General features: G+C 45.5%; 1 protein-coding gene across 1 annotated transcript in view; it reads right to left on the bottom strand.

The window, feature by feature from the left end:
- Positions 1-20,516, bottom strand: part of ERCC6L2 (ERCC excision repair 6 like 2) — a 271,617-nt gene that overhangs the window by 223,832 nt on the left and 27,269 nt on the right. Inside the window, exon 3 of the mRNA XM_069762035.1 lies at positions 18,811-18,933. Coding sequence (XP_069618136.1) covers positions 18,811-18,933 — 123 coding nt within the window. The remainder of the gene's footprint in view (positions 1-18,810; positions 18,934-20,516) is intronic.

Here is a 20,516-nt window from a genome sequence, read left to right as displayed (position 1 = left end):
TGTTCCCCTGCTGTGTAGCTTGCAACGTGACCTGCAAAGGCCACGCAGGCACATGAACTGAAATTGAAGGGAGCTTGCCCCCACCCCCAGGTGTTTCCATGTATAATAGCCACCTTGTACAGCAGTACTGCTGCATTTGTACAAGGTGGCTGACTTTTTCTCCTTGCCCACGTGGAACTCAACACGTACAAAATGTGTCTCATTGAGACCATTCAACTGTCCCTGAGGTGTGACTTTCCTTTCTAATGATACGCAGCACCACCCTTGGTAGCGCTGCCTGTCTTCTGACATCATTGGTTGGCTGCCTGTGCCTGTGCGTCCGCCCTGCCCAACACAATGCCCCTCGTTGTCTCATATATTTTGGCTGCGAGGGTGTTATTGATGGGCATGTGCAGTGCATATGTTCGCATGTCTTAACTCATCTCCTTCCGCCTTCTTCAGACTGTGCGGCCTCATGGCCGTGGCATGCGATAAGGGATCAGATGAGGCCGCCCAGTCTGAAGCAGGTGTAAGGACATGTGTGAGCGGCAAACATATTAACTGCACAAGGGCACGAATCCCAGCCACGCAGTGTGATTTTTTCCAAACACACTGTGGGTCTGGGATTCATGTCCACCGCTAACCGCATCGGCCAACATGAAATGAGGTCAGAAGACAGGAAGCGCTCACAGCGCATGGCCAAGGGATAACAAGAGCGCAGACTAATGTACAGCAAATAACAACGCTCAGGAAGCTGCGCCCATGCACCAAGGTGTTATTTTCGACACCTGGGCTGCTTTTCTTTAAAAAGACAAGTCACGCCTCCACTACTGTTTTACAGTAGAATGGGCTAAATAGTGTACGTGTTTTATTCAGCATGTGCAAGGAGCAAAATTAATAGAGCAACCTTTTACTTGTGCAGCATTAATGCTGCACGAGGTGTGGCTCTTGTACCTTGCAACACCTGAGGGGGGTTAAAGGTTACCTTTTAAATTGGTTCAACTAGGCTTCGGCCTACACTCTGCTCCTCTCCTCCTCCTGCTGACCCTGGGCTCTAACACCACCAGTTTTTGCCCGGACGTGCTAGCTGCACAGAGAAAAACAACAGCCAATGTGTTAGTGGGGTTCAGCACCGCCAGCTGTTCCCCAGCTGTGTAGCCGGCAACGTGACCTGCAAACGCCACGCAGGCACAACAGAACAAAAGCTGCCACCAGTGCAGGCTTCGGCCTACACTCTGCTCCTCTCCTCCTCCTGCTGACCCTGGGCTCATAACACCGCCAGTTTTAGCCTGGAAGTGCTAGCTGCACAGAGAAAAACACCAGCCAATGTGTCAGTGGGGTTCAGCACCGCCAGCTGTTCCCCAGCTGTGTAGCCGGCAACGTGCCCTGCAAACGCCATGCAGGCACATGAACTGAAATTGAAGGGAGCCTGCCCCCCACCCCCAGGTGTTTCTATGTATAACAGCCACCTTGTTCAGCAGTACTGCTGCATTTGTACAAGGTGGCTGACTTTTTCTCCTTGCCCACGTGGAACTCAACACGTACAAAATGTGTCTCATTGAGACCATTCCACTGTCCCTGAGGTCTGACTTTCCTTTCTAATGATACGCAGCACCCCCCTTGGTAGCGCTTCCCGTCTTTTGACATCATGGTTAGCTGGCTGCGCCTGTGCATCAGCCCTGCGTGAAACAACGCCCCTCGTTGTCTTATTTATTTTGTCAGCGAGGGTGTGGTTTATGGGTACGAGCAGTGCATATGTTCGCCTGTCGTCACTCATCTCCTTCCGCCTTCTTCAGACTGTGCGGCCTCATGGCCGCGGCATGCGAAAAGGGATCAGCAGAGGCCGCCCAGTCTGAAGCAGGTGTAAGGACGTGTGTGAGCGTCGAAAATATTTACTGCTCAAGGCCACGAATCCCAGCACCGCAGTGTGACTTTATGAAAAGGCACTGTGGGTCTGGGATTTATGGCCATCGTTAACCGCAGCGGCCAACATGAAATGAGGTCATAAGACGGGCAGCGCTAACAGGGCATTGCCAAGGGATAACACAAGAGCGCAGACTCCTGTACAGCAAAAAACAACGCTCAGGAAGCTGCGCCAAGCACAAAGGCGTTATTTGGGACACCTATGCTGCGTCTCCTTAAAAATACAAGTCACGCCTAAACTACAGTTTGACTGTAGAATGGGCTAAATTGTGTACGTGTTGCATTCAGCGTGTGCAAGTAGAAAAATTAATAGAGCAACCTTTTACTTGTAATTATCATCAGAAAAAGGAGTCACAGTACTGTCGTGTGTAGCATAAATTTTAACATACTTTATTGAAGAATATAACACTAAAAATAGTAGATAAAATACAGCATATTTCGTCATGGTATGGTAACTGTGTGAACTGGTGGATCAGGTAACACCAGAAAACCGCACAAAACACCAGAGGGTTAACGACCAAAGATCACAGATTCACAGTAATAAATAGCAACTAGTACAGAGGTGCATAGGTACAGGACTGGATCTTACCCATTGTGGTCTTGGTGTATGTGCGGTAGTGCCAGCCCCTACGCGCGTTTCGCGTAGGCTTCTTCGGGGACGGCCCCCCGAAGAAGCCTACGCAAAACGCGCGTAGGGGCTGGCACTACCGCACATACACCAAGACCACAATGGGTAAGATCCAGTCCTGTACCTATGCACCTCTGTACTAGTTGCTATTTATTACTGTGAATCTGTGATCTTTGGTCGTTAACCCTCTGGTGTTTTGTGCGGTTTTCTGGTGTTACCTGATCCACCAGTTCACACAGTTACCATACCATGACGAAATATGCTGTATTTTATCTACAATTTTTAGTGTTATATTCTTCAATAAAGTATGTTAAAATTTATGCTACACACGACAGTACTGTGACTCCTTTTTCTGATGATAATTATATACTGTATGGGAGTACCTCTGTCCAGGTGTGGACATTTATGTGGCTCTGCTCTAATTATTTATCAACCTTTTACTTGTGCAGCATTAATGCTGCACAAGGTGTGGCTCTTGTACTTTGTAACACCTGAGGGGGGGTTAAAGGTTACCTTTGAAATTGGTTCAACTAGGCTTCGGCCTACACTCTGCTCCTCTCCTCCTCCTGCTGCCCCTGGGCTATAACACCGCTAGTTTTTGCCCGGAAGTGCTAGCTGCACAGAGAAAAACACCAGCCAATGTGTTAGTGGGGTTCAGCACCGCCTGCTGTTCCCCCACTGTGTAGCCGGCAAAGTGTCCTGCAAACGCAACGCAGACACAAAGCTGACTCCAGTGCAGGCTTCGGCCTACACTCTGCTCCCCCTGCTTACCCTTTGCTCCAACACCGCTAGTTGGGGCTGTAGGAAGACAATCTTTGATAGGCAACGCATCCGGGTTCCAGCACCGCCAGCTGGTTCTCGGCAGTGTTTTTGTCACAAGTACTCCCTCGTGCCAAACCTGGTTTCAGCACCGTCAGCTGTTTCCGGGTTGTGTCAAGCTCACTGAGACGCCTATGCTTGCCCCGTCGTGGTGCGGTCGGGTTAGCCAACTCCAGGGTGCCTCCAGTTTAGGAGCTTCCTATGTGGGCTGCGTGAACTGGTAGTCAAGGCTGGTTCTGTAGTGCCAGTAGGCCCAGCTCCCCCTGTAGGACTGTTGGGGTTCGGTAACTGCGGCTGCCTCGCGGCCTAGCTGTTCTCTCCTCTCCTGTGGGCCTTCGGGTCCACCACCTGGTTCCAGCACCGTCAGCTGGTTCCGGGCCGAGCCTTTGGCTTAGGTGCCTCCTCCTGGGTATCCGAGTTCCGCCAACGTCAGGCGGTCCTTGGTAGTGCTTTTAAGCGCGGGCACCTACAGCTTAGTAACCGGGTTCCAGCACCGTCAGCTGGTCCTCGGTCGTGCCATTGGCTCTTGCACACTGGGGCAACGCATCTGGGTTCCAGCACCGCCAGCTGGTTCTCGGCAGTGTTTTTGTCACAGGTACTCCCTCGTGCCAAACCTGGTTTCAGCACCGTCAGCTGTTTCCGGGTTGTGTCAAGCTCACTGAGACGCCTATGCTTGCCCCGTCGTGGTGCGGTCGGGTTAGCCAACTCCAGGGTGCCTCCAGTTTAGGAGCTTCCTATGTGGGCTGCGTGAACTGGTAGTCAAGGCTGGTTCTGTAGTGCCAGTAGGCCCAGCTCCCCCTGTAGGACTGTTGGGGTTCGGTAACTGCGGCTGCCTCGCGGCCTAGCTGTTCTCTCCTCTCCTGTGGGCCTTCGGGTCCACCACCTGGTTCTAGCACCGTCAGCTGGTTCCGGGCCGAGCCTTTGGCTTAGGTGCCTCCTCCTGGGTATCCGAGTTCCGCCAACGTCAGGCGGTCCTTGGTAGTGCTTTTAAGCGCGGGCACCTACAGCTTAGTAACCGGGTTCCAGCACCGTCAGCTGGTCCTCGGTCGTGCCATTGGCTCTTGCACACTGGGGCAACGCATCTGGGTTCCAGCACCGCCAGCTGGTTCTCGGCAGTGTTTTTGTCACAGGTACTCCCTCGTGCCAAACCTGGTTTCAGCACCGTCAGCTGTTTCCGGGTTGTGTCAAGCTCACTGAGACGCCTATGCTTGCCCCGTCGTGGTGCGGTCGGGTTAGCCAACTCCAGGGTGCCTCCAGTTTAGGAGCTTCCTATGTGGGCTGCGTGAACTGGTAGTCAAGGCTGGTTCTGTAGTGCCAGTAGGCCCAGCTCCCCCTGTAGGACTGTTGGGGTTCGGTAACTGCGGCTGCCTCGCGGCCTAGCTGTTCTCTCCTCTCCTGTGGGCCTTCGGGTCCACCACCTGGTTCCAGCACCGTCAGCTGGTTCTCGGCAGTGTCTTTTGCTCTTGTACCTTCTGCTCCCCATCCTGGTTCCAGTACCGTCAGCTGGTTCCGGGCAGAGCCTTTGGCTTAGGTGCCTCCTTCTGGGTATTCAAGTACCACCAACGTCAGGTGGTCCTTGGTAGTGCTTTCAGGCACGGGTACCTCCTGCTTAGTAACCGGGTTCCAGTAACGTCAGCTGGTCCTCGGTAGTTCCATTGGCTCTTGGACCTTCGGCTACCCATCCGGGTTCCAGTACAGTCAGCTGGTTCTCGGCAGTGTCTTTTGCTCTTGTACCTTCTGCTCCCCATCCTGGTTCCAGTAACGTCAGCTGGTTCCGGGCAGAGCCTTTGGCTTAGGTGCCTCCTTCTGGGTATCCGAGTTCCGCCAACGTCAGGCGGTCCTTGGTAGTGCTTTTTAGCACGGGTACCTCCTGCTTAGTAACCGGGTTCCAGTAACGTCAGCTGGTCCTCGGTAGTTCCATAGGCTCTAGAACCTTCGGGTAGCCATCCGAGTTCCAGTTCCATCATCAGGTTCTTGGCATTTTCTCAGCCTTCTTGTACCTTCTGCTACATTTCCAAGGTGAAGACCCTAAAGTCGACGACCCGGAAGACCACCCCGATGACGACGACGACGACAACCCGGAAGACCACCCCGATGACGACGACGATGACGGCGGAGATGACGACACTGGAGACGACGACATGGAAGACCGAGAAGCAGAAGAACAAGAGGCTGCAGAACAAAGAGCAGAAGAACATTAAGCATAACACTTAATATCAGAGCAAAAGATATTATCTAAATTATATGCAGAAGAAGACTAAGCAGTGTATGGGGGTGAGTCCGTTCCTCCTCGTGGTGCCCCTGGATAAAGCCTGATGCTGCAGACCAAACTGAACGCGGACAAATGTAACTTTTGTGACTGGCAGAACGGAAGGTGTAATCTTCCAACTTTTATAGATAACAACTACGGGAATGCCTGTCACAAATGAGAATATGATGAAGAAGTAGAATAGGAAGAATAATACAGTTGAATAAAATGAATATGTAGAATAGGAAGAATAATAATAGTTGAATAAAATGAATATGAAGAATGTAATAAAAAAAAAAAAAAAAGGGTAAAGGATGAAGAAGAAGATGAATAAGGTGAAGAAGAAGTTGATGTCAAAGATGCTGATGATGATGAAGATAAAAGTGTGGGAAAAGTTAAAAAAAAAAGAAGGGGAAGGGCGTGGAATAGTGAAACATCAATATCTGACAAAATAAAAAAAATATTTACATAGTCAATATCTTTGTCACTCCGAACGTCTTTAAAAAAAAAACAAAAAAACATGCTATTCTATTTGATTGGGCTAAACCTCTATGACTTTAATGTCTCCGCCACCTCCCCAAATACATCCTGCATTATTCTTACTTTTTTCCTTCATGTAGAATGAACCTACAAGGAAAGAAAGGTTTTTTTTTTTAATTCCGATATATTGGTCCCATTGACTTGCATTGGGATCGGGTATCGGTATCGGCGATATCCGATATTTTTTGAATATCGGCCGATCCTATCCGATACCGATACTTTCCGATATCGGAAGGTATCGCTCAACACTATTCGTGAAATGTAAATGAAATGAAACATGGTTTTCTAATTATTTTGATTTGTGTTCAGCTCCCTGTAGTCCGATATAAAGTCCTAAATAAAATCCCAAGTGACCAATTGCCTCCGGAAGTCACATAATTAGTAAATTGAATCCATCTGTGAGTAATTTATTATCAGTATAACTACAGCTTTTCTGTGAAGGTCACAGAGGTCTGTTTGAGACACAAGAAATCAAGCCACTTCATGAAATCCAAGGAACACACTAAACAGGTCAGGGATAAAGTTGTGGACAAGAGAAAAGTAAAGGTAGGTAGGTAATAAAAAAAAAATAGCCTAAGCTCAGAACATCTCACGGATCATCCAAAAATGGAAGGAGTATGGCACAACTTAAAAACCTATCAAGACATGGCCGTCCACATAAACTGACATCCAAAGCAAGGTGAGCATTAATTAGAATAGTAGCCAAAAGGCCTATGGTCACACTGGAGGAGTTGCTGAAATCCACAGCTCTGGTGGGAGAATCTGCTCACAGGACAACTATTGTACCATACTCCACAAACCTGGCTTTTATTTTAGAGTGAGAAGAAGTAATTTTTAAGAGCAAGCCATAAAAAATGACAATTGCAGTTTGCAAAAAGCCATGTAGGGGAAACAGGTAGCATGTGGAAGAAAGTGTTTTGGTCAGATGAAACCCAAGTAGAACTTTTTGAGCTAAATGCAAAACGCTACGCGTGGTAAACAAACACTCCACATCATCCTGAAAACACTATTCCCACCGTCAAACATAGTGGTGGCAGCATCATGCTGTGGGGAGGCTTTTCTTCAGGAGGAACAGGGAAGCTGGTAAGAGTTGATGGGAAGATGGAAGAAGCTAAATACAAGGGAATCCTCCAGGAAAACCTGTTAGAGGCTACAAATGACTCGAGATTGGGACATAGAATCACCTTCCTGCAGGACAATGACCCTAAACATACTACCAGAGCAAGTCTTAAAAGGGAATCTGTCTTGCCAAAAAAAGTTATTACCGTAACCTGCAGATTAGCCCCACATTTTGGGACATGACCGGTTCCTTTTAAACTATTACTCCCAAATCCAATGGATAGGGTTTCATTTGCTAAACTCTGGAAGTTGAACCACTTAGGTGCCATGCAATCCTGAGAATGGAACTCTGGAGCCTCAAAAACAGGGCTACGGATCCCAGTCTTCAATGGAGTGGAAATGTGCATGGTAGAGCTCCATTCATTGTTTATGGGACTGTGGGTAATAACTGTGCACTATACCCAGCATTCTCTGGCAGTCTCACAGACAATAAATGAAGCGAAGGTTGAGCATGTGTTCCTATAAATAGTGGATAACTTTCTATTTTGTAAGTAAATAAGCCGTTTTAAAAAATGTTATTATATTTTACTGCCTTTTAATTGCAAGGAGAATGTGGGGTTCTGGGTCCTGAGACCCCCCCTCCCAACGATCACTCAATAAGGGTATGTGCAGACGTTGCAGATTTGCCTGTGGAATTATCTGTGCAGATTCTGCATCTCTTGGCAGAAAACGCAGGTAAAAATCCGTGCGTTTTTTGGCGGATTTTCATGTGTTTTTTTCATGCACATTTGTATGCGTTTTGCAACCTAAATAAAGATCTATTGTTTAACACAAAAAAAAAAGAATTGTGATGTCATTTCTTTGTCCAACCTCTTATTTTACACACTCCATTGAAGAATAATGTTTACACACACACACAGACAGACAAATGTAGACAGATGATAGATAGATACATATATAATAGATAGATAAATAGATAGTAGGGCAGCACGGTGGCGCAGTGGTTAGCACAGCAGCCTTGCAGCGCTGGGGTCCTGGGTTCTAATCCCACCCAGGACAACATCTGCAAAGAGTTTGTATGTTCTCTCCGTGTTTGCGTGGGTTTCCTCCGGGCACTCCGGTTTCCTCCCACATTCCAAAGACATACTGATAGGGATTCTAGATTGTGAGCCCCATCGGGGACAGTGGTGATAATGTGTGCAAAACTGTAAAGCGCTGCGGAATATGTTAGCGCTATATAAAAATAAAGATTATTATAATAGATAGATAGATAGATAATACCAAGGCCGATTTTTAGTAATGAACCTAATAAAATGGTACATAAATAGTTAAATAAAAACACACAAAATCTGCACGCCATATCTTTAATTAAAAAAAAAAGGGGGGAAAAAATCTGCGCCAGAGAGGGAAAGCCGATGGCTGGGGGCCGATGTTTCTAGCCTGGGAAGGGGTTAATACCCATGGAGCTTCCCAGGCTATGAATCTCAGCCCGCAGCTGTATATTTAGACTTTACTGGCTATTAAAATAGGGGACCCAAAAAAAATTACGTGGGGTCCCCCTATATTTTATAGCCAGAAAGGCTATGCAGACAGCTTCGGGCTGATATTCATAGCCTAGAGAGGGGCCATGGATATTGGCCCCCCTGGCTACAAATATTAGCTCCCAGCCTCCACAGAAATGGCGCATCTGTAAGAGCAGTGGCATATGGGGTAATAAGGGGTTAATGTCACCTCTGACTGTAAGGTGACAATAAGCCTGGTTAGTAATGGAGACGCGTCAATAAGACACCTATCCATTACTAATCCTATAGTAGTGAAAGAGTTAAATAAAGACACAGCCAGAAAAAAGTATTTTAATATTCATAATTTCACCATACTTACAACCACGCCTAATTCCCCAAAGCCATCGATCACCTGCAAAAAATAAAAAAATAATAAACCAACAGTATACTCCCTATTCTGACGCAGTCCAATTACTAACGAGTGTCCCACGACGATCTTCCCTATAGAACAGTCACATCGGGTGATGTCACTGCTCTATAGGGCCTCCAGTGACACACTGACAGGAGATAATGGCTCCTGCAGTGCATCGCTGATGAGCTTACACGAGTTCAGGTTCACTTTACGGCAATGCTGTGTGGGAATTTTCTCACACAGCGCGGCCGGTGAGAGAAAGAACTCGGGTGACCTCTCTCCCGGCAGCGGCGGAAGGATACATCGCGGAGGATTACCTCTGCCTGTCAGTTCATCGCAGAGGCCCTGTAGAGCACAGACATCGCCCAATGTCACTGTTCTACATGGGAGATCGTCGTGGGACACTCGTTACTAACTGGACTATGGCGGAAAGGTAAATATAGGTTGGTTTATGTTATTTTTATTACAGCTGATCGAGGGCTTCGGGGACTAGGTGATTGGTGAGTATGTACTTTATGTTATATGTACTGTCTGTAATGTATGTCCTGTATGTCTGCTGTAAGTTTTTTTTTTATTACTGAACACATGCATTGTGTGATGAGACTACTTTCCCATCATTGGCAATGCTGTCACCGTGAGCATTCAAAGCCGGATGGGAGCAGTAGTCCCATCAGACAATGGCTGCTTACACAGGCACGCACACACACACACACAGGGACACACGCACACACAGAGACACACACAGACCCGCATACACACATACATGCAGACCCCCGCACACAGACATGCAAATGGTGTCCGCCCACACACTTCCCTCCTCCTGATCTGCAGCGTTTCTTGCACCCACATCCGCAGCAAATCCACACATCTTTTCTACACCTGTGGTTTTGCTGTGGATGTGCCTGACTCAATGGATGTCAATGGGTGCAGAAACGCTGCAGATCCGCAAAAAGAATTGACATGCTGCGGAATAAATAAAATGCTGCAAATCTGCACAACAATTCTTCATTTCACATAGAATAACATTGCTTGTGAACTACACTGCAGATTTGATGCAATTCAATGCGTCCAATAACGCTGCGGATCCGCATCAAAATCTGCAACGTGTGCACATAGCCTAACTATCTCAAGAGGTGCACAGCTCAGCTCAGAAGTGAATAGCTCCCGTCTGAGTGCACAAAAAGGAGAACAGATTCAATAGAGTGCATTGGTTTTGAACCTGAATACTTTCTGTTGAATCCATAGCGAGCTGTGAGTGTGCACACTCAGGCATGGGGTATTCGCTCTTGTCTCCAAAGCAGTCTACCTCTTGGGAAGGTTTTTGAGCAATCTGTAGAATTCTCAGGACCCAGACCCCCTCCGATCTCTTGCAATTAAAACAGAATACAATTTTTTTTAAAAAAATGTTAAACATGTGTACTTACGCTTTAACTTTCTTATTTTATGTAATGAATATTACATTCGTTGGCCAGTGCTGATGTGAATGCAGCGCCCCAGAGACCTGGTCGTTGCAGTATGACGCTCTGCCACTAAGGGGAGTGATGGTACGTCTGATGGCACTAAAGGAGTTCTCCTGACCAGGTATCACCAGAACACATAACACTTCACACTCCGGCCACTAGGGGGAGCAAAAGGCTTTATTTATTGGGCCACTCCTCACACTGGTAAAACTAGGGGTCGGGGAGGAAGTTAGTCAGAAGCTGACTGGGTTGGATTCAGGCAACATCCTGTGGCAGTAGGTGTTGCAGGGAGAAGACACAGGGGGGTCCCTGTCAGGCGTGGGAACCTGGCAGGTGCCTAGCGAACAGAACAGAACGTAACGGAACCGCGCCTGCACACCCCGCGGCGGTATCCTAAGAGAGAGACACGAAGGGAAGGATATTGTGGAACAGTGTAAACGAGATCAAGCACAAAGGAGTACCAGTAGGAGTCGTGCCGTGAGACCGAGGCAACATCCTACTGAGGCGCGTAGCCGGTGGCAGGAACACCGCGGGAGTAACTGACTCTAGGCCTTACTTCGAACTCCGCAGGACAGTTAATTATAGGTTGGCTGTCTCACCTAAACACCTACGAAGACATAGGGGGCAACAGTGGGAGAGGGGCGTCTCTAGGGTCCCAGAAGACCTCCAGGCCTTCCCGTCATACGGGTGCGTCCTAGCCATAACATATCTGGGGGACGTTGAACTAGAAACATCTGGAACTAAAGAGAGAGAGAGCTGTAGAGAACGAATGAACGAGAACAGCAGTTGTGAGGACTATTCCGAATGCTCAGCAGGGTAGGACTACAACACACAGGCGCTAGTGGTGGGCAACGATTTCCATCTGCGAAGAAAACTCTGGATGTGCCCATCGGACCAGCCGGTCTCAGATAGCCCTGTTAAGCGTGCTCTGGATTGAGGATCCTGAAGCCTTCAGTAAAGAGGTAAAGAGACTGCAACCCTGTGTCCTCGTTATTGACTGCACCTCACACCATCACCATCCACCTTACTGGAAAGCCCTGGGGACATACTTCACCTGTGGGAAGGTATACCATCCAGCTGCTATTCCATCACCCCAGTGGACCCCACAGCAGCGTCGGTCACCCTGACCGAACACCACAGGTGGCGCCCCGAACCCCTGACAGACTGCATCACCTTTATTGGACGCCCCTTAGCAGGGTCGCGGACCTGGTCTAGCCACCGTGACAGCCTCAGAACCGAACCAGAGAGGCCCGGTACCGAGAACGCGTGGCCCTGTGTCTGGGGGCGCTCCATGAACATATTATAGGGGGACAGTAGAATTATTCAATATAGAATTCAAGAAACATAGGAAAAAAATTTTAAAAAAAAATCCCAGTTCTCACCATTTAAAAGGAACCTGTCAACAGCTTTATGTAGATGCAGAAAAGCTCGATTCCAGTGATGTATCACTTAAAAACTGCAATAAACAGCCCAATAATAAGGGTATGTGCACACGTTCAGGATTGCATCAGGATTTGTCCAGGATTTTTCATCAGTATTTGTAGCCAAAACCAGGAGTGGAACAATTAGAGGAAAAGTATAATAAAAACATATGCACCACTTCTGCATTTATCACCCACTCCTGGTTTTGGCTACAAATACTGATGAAAAATCCTGACCAAATCCTGATGCAATCCTGAACATGTGCACATACCCTTAAATCAGTGTTTTATCAGAAGGAGATTATCACTAGAGGACTAGTTGTCTCACGCTATATTGTCCCCCTGCTCTGTGCGACCACACCCTCACAAGTGATTAGCAGCTTTCTGCCTATGCACAGAGTACAAAGAAAGCAGCCAATCAATGGTTTGGGCGGGGTTATCCAGAGCTCAGCATCCAGAGAACTAGTAAATCTGCAAGAGATAAAACAGGAATTTTATTAAAATGAAAGCAAGCAAATGACACATCTCTGGAATCAGGATCTCAGTCGCTTCAACATCCTGTTCTCAGACTACATAGCAAAAACCTGCTGACAGATTCACTTTATCTCATGGCACCAATATTAATCTCAAGGAAGAATAAGGTGTTTGCTGCACCAGACTACCATTAACAATCCTCTTTAAATAATTTCAGCTGCTTCAAAAGTCAGTAAGTAAGACCTCAATACAGCGACATCAGTATAAAAAAAGTTGTGGCTCTCTGTGTAACTTGGTATCTATAGATATTTTGGGTTCTGTTAGATTTCTTTTGGTGAATTATTCTATTCTTCAAGACTCCGGTTCCTCACCGGTTTCTGAGCTACCTCTTCCAGCGAGTGATAGGAGGTACAGATGACATCTCTGACAAACATGTTCTGGTCATACAGACATATGACCGCTGCAGCCAATCACTTGCTGCAGCAGTCACAATCTTCTCCACGCAGGAAGAGCAAGCAGGATTTCAAGTGAGTATACATTATTTTTAACTTTTATGACATACTGGGTCTATTTTTTTTTATATAAAGTTGTGGACAACATCAAAAATGAACCATCTACCGCCCACTTCAAGTTTGCTGCTGTATACCTATAGGAACGTTCTTCTTCCACACAGAAAACATGGTTAGCTGAGGGATTACAAAGATGACAAAAACTAGCAAAGGAAAAAGAAAGCAGTCTAAATGGAGTAGAGCCCTCCAAGTCACTAAAACTTTAGAGATAATCACCCAGGGTTAGGACAGTATGTGTTCTGGTCCTCATTCAGAAAGGAGCAGAATGGAAAACCATGACATTTTACAAATCTTTCATTCACACACCACAAAGCAAACACAAAGGCACGAGGCCCCCCAGCCCCTCACAAATGGAAAGTTCTTGTACTCAGGTCTCTTAAGCCTCCATGCATTTCGAATGGAAGGGTGGCAAAGCATTCATCTCCATTTCATGCACCTCAAATTTTCCAGCTCAGCTTTCAGCACAAAATGCAGGCAAAACACATAACTACGCTTTCATACAGAGATTTCATCAGACAAAGCGAGGCTTTGGCAGACAAATTCAATCCTGCCCTGAATCTCCCGACTCCATCATTGAATAACACCCATAATCTCTAGGGTACATACCGTGTGTGTGCAGCAAGTCACACAGGACAATACATGACATTTTTATTCTATGTGGACAAAACGTTCAAAAAATATATATATATTGAGAAGGCTTATTGACAACGTTGACATGAATATTGAGATGTAGGTGAGATCTGCTCAAATTCTAGGATTAACGTAATGATCTTCTCAAAACGTCATCGTTAAGCCACAAGAAAATAGTGTCTGGCCTAGCAAGTAATGATGTGTTCATACTTGTGTTTGGAAGCCATTGGGGAGGGGGAAAGTCGCATTTTTCTTAAAAAGAAAAGAAAATAGGATATTTCCATTCATTTCCTAAAGCAAAGTCTGAAAGTGGATCACAAATGCAGAATGCTGGAACTAAAAAAAACAGAACTTTCTTGGGTTGAAAATTCTTTCAGATTTGGAGAACACGTTTAAAGAGTTTTTATTTCAAAAATCAATAGTACCAGTAAAAATAAGAACCTTTGTGATTTATCATACTAGAGAAATGTGCTTCATTCTCCTCCTGGATTGATCTTTTTCTCTTGTACTCAGTAAATATTCATTTTTCCATTGCTGAGACAGGAGATGACAGTTGGTGCTGATAAGATTCCACGGACAGGGGGACAGGGAGGAGCTAGAGGGACTCGAATTTTACTGAAATGATAGTTACGGTTCTCCATAGAACTTTATGGGCACAAGCTGTCATCTTCCATCTCAGTAATGGGAAAGTCTATATTCCCTCAACACCGGTTGTATCCGTGAATTGAGAATTTTGAGAATGAAAGATCAGTCTAGGAGCAGAAAGAAGCAGATTTCGCTAATAAGCTATATGAAAATAAAATGACGGGAACTCTTTAAGCCGTTTTCTAAATACACTCCTCACTAGCAGAATGGAAGGAAACGACTGTACAGCCTTTGCCTAAAACTCCACGTTTGTTAAAACTGATATGGTCAAATTAATCTGAAAACAATGAAGGCAATCCTTCCATTATTGTCTTCCCAAGTAAAGCTGGCACATATCAGCCTGGCATCAGCGGGACGCAAACCTCAAGCATGGCTGAAGATGAAAAAGTGTATGTCCAGCTGATTTAAAGCCTTAAAAAGGGGCCCCTAACTGTACTGCCAAGTCCACATGCTTGTGAATAATAACATGGTACATGCTGGGTAATTATTTGTTCCAGGTTCAGCTGAATCCTCAGCTGCTGAGATAGATGCTATCGGAGTTATGTAGACAAAGTAAACTAAAGAGAATGCTCCAACAATGGCACAATGTGCAGTGAACCATACGAAAACACTGGCACGGCTTCAGAGAAAGCACACAGACACACTGGATGACCAGAAGAAACAGGCCACAGAAACTGGCACGCAATCTGCTGTGGGGCATTTCTCTTTCACCAAAGACATGCCGGTTTTTAAGTGATGGAGAGTGAGACCACCCCAGGTCATACAAGGTCAAGGCAGCACTGCGTGGAGAGCACAGAATGGTATGAAATATAGATATAAATACAATAAATGCAAAACAAACAGAAAATTAATACATGTAGGTAGTGGACAATCACAACCTTAAAGTGGATAAATTATCCGGGACTTAAAAAAAAAAGGCACATAGTTGATAACAGAAGCAACTACCTGCCTTTTGTTCCTGGCACCGGTCACTGACCGCTCCTGCCAGAGATTCAGCTATTCCCTGACAACAGAGCACCAGTTTCTTTTTCTGTTGACAGGGTGGGACTACTGGTGTCATGCTGACAGTCGGCTTTCCCCCACTAGGCAGCAGAGAGATGGCTGTCAATCAGCATGACACCAGTAGTTCCGCCCTGTCAACAGGAACATAAACTGCTGCTCTGTCGACAGGAAGTAGCTGAATATCTGGCACGAGCGGTCAATGACTGGTGCCAGAAACAACAGGTTAGTTGCCTCTGTTAGCAATAGCAACTGCATGCCTTTTTTAAAAAAAATCTCAGATATCCCCTTTAAAAGTGATTTCTGGGATTCAGGTAAATTTCTGCGTGCAATACGCGCACTCTCATGATTCCTTCTATTTACAGCTGAAATGTGCGATCACATGGCCACAAATATGCAATTTGCATAGTTGTTCTCAGTCAATGAGCTTCTCATTCACTTCCCTCAATAGAACATCGAGATAAGCAGGAAAAGTTTCTAATCAGCATATGACAGCAGCTATGCAAATCCCATACTTGCGGCCACGTGACCACACGCTCAAACTTGCAACAGACTGTGAGCATATTGCACACTGTCAGGATTCAGCAAGCCGGAGTCACAAAGAGTGATTGCAGAAATGAATGAAATGAGTTGAAAAACATGTAGGTAGATACACAAATTACACAATAATGCACTTTAAAGGGGTTGGCCAGTATATAGACATTATCACTCATCAACACTACAGAAAATAACATAAATCGGTGGTGGTCCGACCGTTGGGAAAGCCACGGATCAGCAGAATGGGGTACTTTTTTTCACTTTTACCCAACCCATCAGAATGGATTGGCAATGCGCATGCTTAGCTGCTACCTCATTCATTCTATATGGGACTGCCAATCACTGTGCTCAGATTATTGAGGGCCACTCCTATAGATTAATAAATTGGTAGTTGAACATGCACACATATGCATAGTGTTATGTATTCCGAATACATTACACAGGAAACAAAGACTGCTGTATACATCACATAAGAAAAAACTGAGATTGCTGTATGTACATCACCTAGGAGACAAAGGCTGCTGTATATACATTGCATAGGAAACACTGGACTCAGACTGCTGTATACATCACATAGGTGATACTGAGACGTGTTCTTTTACTGAATAAGAAACCACAGCAGGAAAGTGTTAAAGGGAATCTGTCACCCCAAAATTCGCCTACAAACTGCAGCCACTGGCATCAAGGGCTTATCTACAGCATTCTGTAATGCTGTAGATAAGCTCGAAATGTAACCTGAAAGATAAGAAAAAGAAGTTACAATATACTCACCCAGGGGCGGTCCCGATGCGGACCATTCCGATGGGCTTCGCGTCTGAGTCCGGCGCCTGCCATCTTCATACGATGACGTCCTCTTCTTTGCTTCCTGCGGCGCCTCCGGCGCAGGTGTACTTTGTCTGCCCTGTTGAGGGCAGAGCAAAGTACTGCAGTGCGCAGGCGCCGGGCCTCTCTGACCTTTCCCGCCGCCTGCGCTCTGCAGTACTTTGCTCTTTGATCTTTCAGGATACATCGGGGGCTTAGCTACAGCATTACAGAATGCTGTAGATAAGCCCCTCCTGCCAGTGGCCGCAGTTTATAGGCGATTTTTGGGGTGACAGATTCCCTTTCAGTATATTTATTTTTATTTATTCTTTTTTCAATAAGACCCTTCAGGCAACATGCCACTGTATAGTTATACAACTGCATATTTCGCAGCCTCTCATTGGAGGTATTTAATGACAAAAATTTCCGAAGAAGTGTGTAACTGGGCACAGAGCATTATAATGACATGAACCAGAATATGTCGGTAAAGAGAAGCACCATCCACTATATAAAGGCATGGCCGAAAGTACTGACACCCCTGAAATTTTTACAGAAAATGAAGTACTTCTCCCAGAAATTTATTGTAATTGCACATGTTTTGTTATACACGTTTATTTTTTTGTGTGTATTGGAACAGCACAAAACAGAAAAGAAAAAAAAAGCAAATTGGACCTAATTTCACACAAAAACCCCCAAAATGGACTGGACAAAATTGTTTGCGCCTTTCCAAAAATTTGGGTGAACAACTTTGTTTCAAGCTTGTGATGTTAGTTCAAAATAAACTGTGGCAAGTAACAGGTGTGAGCACAATGAAAATCATACAAATATGGTGGAGGTTCAAAGATGTTTTGGGGTTGATTTGCTGTCTCTGGCACTGGGTGCTTTGACTGTGTGCAAGGCATCATCAAATCTGAAAATTACGCAAGTATTTTTAGGTCGCAATGTAGTGCCCAGTGTCAAATAGCTGGATTTGCCTCGTAGGTCATGGGTTACCAAGCAGGACAATGACCCCAAACATACTTCAAGAAGCACCAAGAAATGGATGAAACAAAGCACTGGAGAATTCTGATGGGCCAGCAATGAATCCAAAACTAAATTCCATTGAAAACCTGTGGAGAGATCTTAAAATTGTTGTTGAGAAAAGGCACCCTTTAAACATGAGAGACCTGGATCAGTGTGCAAAACAAGAGTGGTCCAAAATTCCATTTGAGAGGTGTAAGAAGCTTGTTGATGGTTATAGGAAGCGAATGACTGCAGTTGTTTATTGCAACCAAATATTAAGTTGAGGGTGTCAACAATTTTTTGCTGCCCATTTTTGGGGTTTGTGTGAAATGATGTCCTTTTTTCCAATGCTTCTTTTGTGTTGTTCCAAATATACACAGAGGAATATAAACATGTGTGTAACACTTTTGGTCATGACTGTAGCCCACGTGAAAGAAAAGATGGGAGCAATGCACTATAACTACTAAGATTACCTCAATAGCGGTCAGTTAGGTTGTGTTCACATGAGTCAAGTACACTGAATATTTTCATTGGAAAATCTGATGCCTTTTAAAATATTCGCACTTTGAAAGAAATGTTATTATATCTAACCCAGAGAAACACCAGCAACATTTGTTGTCCAGGAATACGAGTTTGATAAACGCATTCTTGTCTATTTATGCTGTAGATTTTCACTTGTTTCAAAGGGTGAAATTTTGCAGAAAATTTACGGTGATATTCATAACCGATCACTTAATATTAGTATCTGAGGTTTCAGTGATGCAGAGTGAAATGCGAGTGCAGGAATTGGAGTGCCACTTCACTTACATATGCAGCAGACTGATAGTGTGCAACCCTAGATAATAGTGTTAGCGCAAGTCAATTTGCAGGACGTGATCCATCAGCCACGCCAGTTATCTGTGCTCGCTGGGAGGTCTGCCTTCTACCTCCCGGGATTCACTGTTCGCCTTTTGATTAGCCACGTCATGCCACATCGATGGCGTTGTGCCAGGCAAGCTGTGGATATGCTGGGAGAGAGGAACCAGTTCTCAGGTGGCCACAAATTAGTGATTTGGCCGGTATCGATTTGCAGGAACCAATCTTTAGGACTAGAGCTACTAGAAAAAAATGGGCACAAATCTGCAAAATATCACAATGAAATCCATACATTTAATATCCATACCCTTTTAGTGAATGCTGGCGAGTGCTCCTTTCTCATCGTTCTTAGCAGAAATGAAGGCATATTATTCTCAATGTCTTCTCGTGTGCCCTTCTTGTGTAGCAGTGCAGCTAGGAAGGATATGACCTAAAGCAAAAAGTCACATTTTAGCTTGAGCCCAAACACATATTACGGTAATTTTCCAATAGCTCTAATATTCACATATGTCTATAAACTGTGTCTGTTGTCGGTCTGGGGGCAGGTTAATGCTTGTTTAAAAAAAAAAAAAGGGAAGGCTGTGATTGGTGCATGTGATCACATATCTGTCAGGTGAGTGTTTGTTCAAGAACCTTCTAGCAGAAACACCTCTCTGTCCTGATGGGTTGACAACAAGTTCCAGATACTCTAAGCGAGGGCTGCTGAGCGGAGTGAAGACTGTCTTTAAGTCCGGGGCTGGAGATAAATCTATAGTTAAACACAATATTGTAGTTTAACACAAGAGCATAGTTCTGTGTTTTTCGTACTAGCTTTCCATTGCTTTTTTCTGCTTTTTATCTGTATGGTTATCGCCACTGAATATGTGCTTCTTGGACAATGCCACCAGGTGAGCATCTTGTGAAACGTATGTATGCTTTGAACAGCCGTTTGAGGGTGAATATGTCTGCACTTGATGCAAGCGAGTTACATGTTTGAAGCCCAGGTAATGGATCTAAATGTGCAGCTTGCAACACTCAGGAGCATTGCAAACCTGGACAGGAGTTTAGAGCTCACTGAGCTTGCGCTGGTGGTGGCCAGTGATAAGGAGGAGGGTGGATGTGAGGAAGATCAGGACAGAGAAGTACGTAGCTAAGTGACAGTTACAAGAAGGGGTAGGGGTAAGAGGAAAAGTGCCAGGGAGCCCAGTGCTGATCTGCCATAACCTAGTAAATATGCCTGTTTGGCTGATATTACGAATGCAAGCCCACGACTGGGATCACTGCAGCAGCAAGTTGCTACAAACAAGTAGAAAAATGACTGCTGTAGGAAGGAGGGAAATAAGAGTGCAGCAAAGGCCAGACAGATGTTGGTGGTAGGGGACTCTATAATTAGGAGGACAGACAGGGTCATCTGCCGCCAAGACCGTTAATGCCGAACAGTGTGTTGTCTGCCGGGTGCTCAGGTTCAGCATACTGCGAATCGGATAGACAGATTGCTGGGAGGGGCTGGGGAAAACCTAGCAGCCATGGTACACATAACGATAAATATGGAACGATAAATATGTGGCTAAGAAATTGGTGCAGGAAGGAAGGGTTTGGGTTCCTGGAGAACTGGTCCGACTTCTCTGTCGGCTACAGGTTACACGGTAGGGACGGGCTACACCTCAATTGGGAAGGTGCAGCTGTGTTTGGGGGAAAAATTAGTAAGACAGATGGAGGAGCTTTTATACTAGGATCTGGGGGGGGAGGGAGGATAGTTATGCTAATGAAGGGATAAATAGAATAAGTAAGCATGAAAAGCAGGGAGCCGAGTAGGAGTAGCAAATGTACTAATAATATTAAATGTCTGCAGGCAAATGCGAGAAGTCTAGCAAACAAAATTAATGAACTGGAGAGTCTTATGACAGTCACAGAATAAAATGTGGTGGGCATTACTGAAACCTGGCTAGACGAGAGCCATGACTGGGCAACAAACGTAGAGAGTTACACTACATTTAGAAAGGACAGGAAAGATTAAAAAAAGGTGGAGGGGTG

Source organism: Ranitomeya imitator, chromosome 1, assembly GCF_032444005.1.
Source record: "Ranitomeya imitator isolate aRanImi1 chromosome 1, aRanImi1.pri, whole genome shotgun sequence".
NCBI lineage: Eukaryota > Metazoa > Chordata > Amphibia > Anura > Dendrobatidae > Ranitomeya > Ranitomeya imitator.
The sequence above is the reverse complement of the archived record's forward strand: the minus strand, read 5'-3'. Positions and strand labels throughout refer to the sequence as shown.